Source organism: Dendroctonus ponderosae, unplaced genomic scaffold (assembly GCF_020466585.1).
Source record: "Dendroctonus ponderosae isolate FM_Combo_2020 unplaced genomic scaffold, Dpon_F_20191213v2 Dpon_F_20191213_1, whole genome shotgun sequence".
NCBI classification, from domain to species: domain Eukaryota; kingdom Metazoa; phylum Arthropoda; class Insecta; order Coleoptera; family Curculionidae; genus Dendroctonus; species Dendroctonus ponderosae.
Window position 1 is genome coordinate 24,412,239 of NW_026017110.1, and position 6,185 is coordinate 24,418,423.

The 6,185-nt window shown below is 38.6% G+C and overlaps 1 protein-coding gene across 4 annotated transcripts in view; it reads right to left on the bottom strand.

The window, feature by feature from the left end:
- Positions 1-3,440: 3,440 nt before the first annotated feature.
- The window catches only part of LOC109535332 (protein sprouty homolog 2), a 59,743-nt gene continuing 56,998 nt past the window's right edge, over positions 3,441-6,185 (bottom strand). For 3 of the 4 annotated variants that reach the window (XM_048666464.1, XM_048666795.1, XM_048666122.1), the window contains one exon: positions 3,441-5,248. In XM_048666464.1, the coding sequence (XP_048522421.1) occupies positions 4,431-5,168 (738 nt within the window). In that variant the 5' untranslated portion in view covers positions 5,169-5,248 and the 3' untranslated portion in view covers positions 3,441-4,430. Of the gene's footprint in view, positions 5,249-5,511; positions 6,177-6,185 lie in introns of those variants that run through there. The other variant, XM_048667188.1, reaches the window with a different exon arrangement.

The window sequence follows — 6,185 nt, forward strand, 5'->3', positions numbered from 1 at the left end:
AAAAAAAATTCAGTAAGTAAAAAGGCTTAAATATATATTAATGCAGTTTCTTCTTGCAGAAAAAGCTGCATTAAGTTTGCTTGTTTCTAACAGAGAGCTTTTCCAGTGCGCAAGAACGATACAATATTAAATTATGTTAGTTTTTAAAATGCAACATGTTTCCTAAATCGAGGGTGCCGACAAAGAACCGACAAAAAGTGTAAACAAGTTTCCAGTTCTTAATTGCCGTCTTCCGCATGCCCTGTGCCATAATGGAATTTTTACATCCTGGGTTTTCAAACCAGCATTTGATGCAAACACGTGAAAACCATAGTAAGCAGATTCCTAAACCAATCGGTCATACCAAAACCCCACATTACATCACCATTGTGTACCTATTCCAAAGTGCTCATCCGCATCTTATTTTATTATGTGAACTGTTCTGCTTTTAATAAAACTTGTAGGCTTTATCGGCTAAATAATGCCATTTTATTGTTGAAGAATCCACATAATAAAATTAACAATTTCAATGATACCTGAGTAAGAAGACAGTTACGGCCCTTATGTTTCACAAAGTGAAGGAATTATATATTTATTTGCGAGCGCAGAGCGTATAGTGCGGGTAACCAGTGAGCCGCTAGTACCCAGAAGAATTAATTTTACATTAAGATATTTCAAATATATCTGCAGATTCAATCAGTTTCGCTAGGTGTTTAATTTAATATATAATTACAAAAGAGGTGTACAAATAGATCTTTTACCAATACATAACGCAAGCACCAAAGTCAGATCACTTTACATTAGCCATCGTGAAGAAAATACGACGATTGTTAACGTAAAGCGAACATAAAACATCTGGTATTTTAGTAGGTAAATTTTTGGAAGTTACAACAGTATCTTAACTTGTTATATGTAAGTCATTTATTACGTAATAATAAACATTTAATAACAATATTTAAAATTTGGCTTTAAAACATTCAGTCGATATGCCCCTCACTTTAGCGTTCATCGGAAGTGGATATCTACAGGACCGTTATAGGGTTGAAAGTCAAATATATTAAGCAATTTAAACATTTTGTTTTTAAATAACTGCGTCCTGTCTATACCTGAAGACACAACCTAACGGACAAGCTTTCTCACTAGTAAAAGTTCAAGTAAAATGTACAAAACACTCATTTTATATATTTTACTCGAACACCTGAAGATTTTTGACTATTTTCAACCGAGCATTGAATCAATCAAAACATTTTGATAAATACACTTGATCAACTAATTTCAACCGACCGAGTATATAAATAATCGCAGATATCCTAAAATATCACAATTCTTTACGTCTTAAGATTTCGAAAATTATAAAAAAATGTTTTCAACGATTTAATAGCAGAGATAAAACCGAATATTTTACAAATAAACGGGAAAATCTACGCTATCTGCGCTTTTCCCAATCCAACCGAACGATAATTCCCATCAACTTACTTTTATAGTTCTTATTAAGTGAAAAAGCTTATCAAGACATTACATAATATCCATACACGTTTTGTATACAAAGTCTTACAACGTACTGTTTTGTTATTTTTGTTATATAAGCGCTCTTGACAATCATAAGTCATACAACCCTGAATATTTCCGCTGCTATCATCATAATCATGTACAAATATATATTATTTACGTCTATGAACAAAATGGTCAAACGTACGTCTTGAAACTGGCTTTGTGCTGTTATTGAGTGCAAATAATAGCAATAATAATAATCATAGACACTGAAACTGCCTGGGCAATTCTTTGGAAGGAATGTAAATTATACCGGTTGAAAACGAATTCAGTAAAATAATCGTAATAGTATAATTAACCAGTTTCAAGTAATGCCAAAAATCAAATTTAAAGAAAAAAGCGCTGAAAATTACAGATCTATTACATACATGTAGTTTCGTATCGCATTGAAATTATAATAAAATATATGACTTTGTGCGATATGGTCGTTTTTCGCCAGACAGAATTTTTATCAAATATTGTCAACAGCTCACTTAGGCATAAGAAGACCGCGGAATAAAAAATGCTATGAAATTCAAGCAACTAAATAAAAATAAATCCATATTTCAACATCAGAAACGATTTTGGGACACTTCGAAATTACCGAAACCGAAAGTGAACGATTTTGATCAAAACCGAACCTTTACACATGGTGTTTCCATATTATGTCACAAATTATTAAATATGGCCATTGAAACGCTTCCTTCAGATTGTCAATAAGGCCTAAATATATTGTAAACCACTTTTGAGGATCGAAATCTCTGGCATTTTCGGACAAAAAATCGACAGTTTTGAAGATAATTGTAAAACTGTGAATTTTAAACAACATTTCGATTAGCTGGAATGCAAAACGTGTGTTGAGGTTTTCTATTGAGATTTCCGCAGTTTTATATAGAATATTTTATCCAGGACTGCTCAATATTACTCATGATGAACGAGTCAATGTAAGAATGTTGATTAATCTCAAAGAAATAATGAGAGTTTAGTTGGATATGTGGATTTTTGCGTAGAAAGAATTGCGTAATAGAAACTTTGTTAAAACTGGAACGACCTGACAAACCTTAAAAAATTGAATAAAATTATTTGGTTTTTGTACCAAATAAATAAAAAATAAAATACCAAAAAAATAAATTAAAAAAATCTCTAGCTTGCAGTGGATCAAAATATAGAACAGTGGTAGATTATTTTGCAATGTAATAGTTTGAGTTTAAATATGACTAACGAGTAGTAGGTTTCCAAACCTTAACGAGTTATGAAAATAAACAAAATCATCGATTCTTTTGGGGATTTGAAAAACATATAAAAATGGGTACACATGGTTTTTATCACGACTACGATAGATTCCAGTGTATCAATAGCGAAACTATCGAAAATTAGGAATTAAAAAAGGGAAAACAGTAAACGAATTTTTCCATATGCCATTTTAGAAAAAATACCTTTTTGGAAATTGATTTTTCATTTCTCAACAATAATGCTTCACTGATGCCAATTAGTATTCAGAGTAAGTAAAAAAGTGCCAAATTCAAAGGGTGGTTCCACGGCTAAAAATAATGCTAATCTAAAAAAATGGATTTTTAATGGATATTGCACATCACAGTTAGTATCTCGATCGGAGTTAGTACAAGTACATCGCTCAGAGATCTGGGAATATCACACCAGAACTAGTTGTGCTCATAAGTAAAAAAACGAGCACGTAATAAACGTTTTTACCAATAATTTCGATTTCTATATCGTTCAAAGAACAGAAGATAAAGAAACTGATAAGTATTCTGAACAATTTTGAACAATCATCAGCCTGCCGGGACCGGAGGGCGTTGCAGTAATAAATATAATGCAAATTGAAAAGCAGCAACAACGCTACACATAAAAACTGATGAGGGTGGAAAAATACACCGAAACGTATTTTGATTAATAAATAAAGACAATAAATGACTGAAACCCAGGAATAAATTTGATTTGGAATAAATATAATGCCCATTAATGTTATGCCGATATTACAGTACCGAGTACGCACTTTTTTTTTTATTTTAACAGTGATCAAAATGATCTTGTTAGATATTTTTTTCATTTCTTAACCAGCGATGCTTCAGTTATGCCAACTGGTCTTTAAGTGAAACATTCAGTAGAAGTCCAAATCTGAAGATAATCTGGTTGGACAGGACGAGATAAAAATTCCGTAGGAAAAACGACATATAAAAATGTACGTACCTAAAATCGGAAAGATACACCTCTAGCTATTTCATTTGAACATTAAAAAGCTGGTTTATCGGTTGAACCCGAGTGACGGATCATACCATATCAGTACAATAACAAAAATATAACGGAGAGTATTGCAAAACCAAGTGTTTGTAAAGGAGATAATGGCTCGGTATGTGTTTCGATAATGCTGAATGTCGAAAAAGAATAATTGTGTTTGGTTTGGCCCCCACATCCTCTAGCCATAACACAGGCCCCGTACGCCGCTGGGTTGCGCCCTTTTCTTTGAGTCATTTTTCTAGCAACTGGCTGAAAGATGCGGTTGGCCGTTCAAACAAAAGAAGACGAATGTGGGTATCGATTCTTTGGACACCTTTTCCTTGCATTGGAATTTCACACCATATTAACAATGCCGTTGTGGTTGGATGAGCCGCGGTTTGGTGCCTTGAGTGGGAAGCAAATGTGAATTTGGAGAAAGCGGGAAACCAGGAAAGGCGTTGGTAATGCAATAGTGTCCGATTCATAAATAATTTAAATTAGTAATAAATAAATAAGTGAGAAAGTTGTAAAAAGTAAAAATTGAATGGAAAAGATGTACACAAGAGTTATTTCAGGCACACTCGAGAGACACTCGTGCGCCACTGCTCGGCGCTGGACTAGATAATACTGGAGACCGCAACAGATGCGGCGGCAGTTCTATGTACACTAATATACGTATCAATAAATTAAAAGTCTTGCAACGAGTCGTTGCCCAGCAGTCGTTTGGCGGGCGGCCGGGGCGGCTGTTTGGGTGGACGACATCGGCACCCCGATCTCGAGTGCCGCTCGTAGCACAGTTCGACCGCCCTTTTGGCGCCGCGCAGCGGCCAGTAGAGCACCAGACAAGGCAGAGCGCAAACGAGGGCGGCCAAACAGCTCCACCGCTCCACGCGCCGATCCGGTCCGCATCCGCACGGATCGTCCGCACAGCTGCTGTCCACGTCGTCCGCCTCGGAACAATGGTAGAACAGTCCCTTGACGCAGCACAAACACGAAACATAGTCAACCATGGAGTCGGCGGACAACAGACACCCTCCATGGCACGACCAGCACTCGGGCAAGGGCTTGGGGGCTCGACAGGTCGCGCACTTGCATCGCCCACACGTGGTGCACATGATGGAAGGGCGCGACGTGCCGCAGGAGGGGGCAGGCGACGTCTTGCTAAACGACACCGGTTGCTTGTTGATGGGGACCTGGGGCGGCGCCGGTGCGGGCGGCCGATGCAGAGGCACCGGAGACGAGGGCGTGATTGGCCCCTTGAGGGGCGTCTCGACGTACTCATTGTCGCGACGATCACCCTCGGGCCTGGGCGCCGTCAACGTTACGGACGCAGGCACTGGGCGCAGCGTAGTCAGCGGAATGCTTATCGGCACAGGCCCGCCGGGGCCGCGCAAAGGGGCTGACGGGAAGCCATTCCCATCCATCCCCGGCCCTGGGGCGCTTAGCGACTCGCTAGTGCGGTCCGGCCGATGCCGTGCGTGGCCGTCATCGCTCCTCTGGAATGCTGCAACAATACAAAACATTCCTTTAATATCACCGAAACATCTCCCAAAAAAAAACAGCAAAATTCAAAGGCTGGTTAATCTAGCATATTTTGCTTACGCCAAACCTTTATACTCAGTAGATTCGAGATTCGTCGCAAAACACTAAACACAATAGCACCCCATACACGGGCAGATTATCCGTACAGTTCAGATACGTAGAGATTTGATTCGACAGATCCAGATCGGACAAATTAAATCTTTTCCTGTCCACTAATTAACATACCAAGCACGAGTGCCGATTCTTCCAGTGGGATTGGAGGTATCAGATACGTCCGTTAAAGCCCATTTACACGCTCAAGCCATCTGAACGATCTGGCTTGCACAAGCCAGATCTGTGCAGATGAACTGAACGCAAATCTGGCGTTTACACGTTCAGTTCGTTTTACACCATGCCCTGGGCACTCTCACTTAAAAACATAACCGAGAACGACTGATTTCATAGTCGCCAGAGGCGCTACAGACGATAAAGAACTACAGATTAAATCATGAAATAACCCACTGTAGGAAAATATTCTGTGGATGAATGCGATAACGCAAGTCAAATGTCAAATAAATCTTCCCCATTGTTGTTTATGGGTTTGTCATGGACAAGATGTCGGTCCATGTTGATTATTCGCTATCATCCAAAGAAAAAGCCTATGCCGATTTTATTCATTTCTGACGATATAATCTGTGATAAGTTGTATGATTTCGTGCCTCATGCTTCCTGCACATCCTGGATTGTGATATTTTTCCCATGTGTTGTTGGGTAAGTAGAAATCACTTAGCTTATTATTCAGGTGGCATTTTCATCAAGAAAAAATAAATGGAAAACAGGATATTTTTCTCATTAGAGCTAGTTCATAGCATCGGGTTGCTCACCGCTGAAACCGGTACTTAATACCTCTGTATTATGTA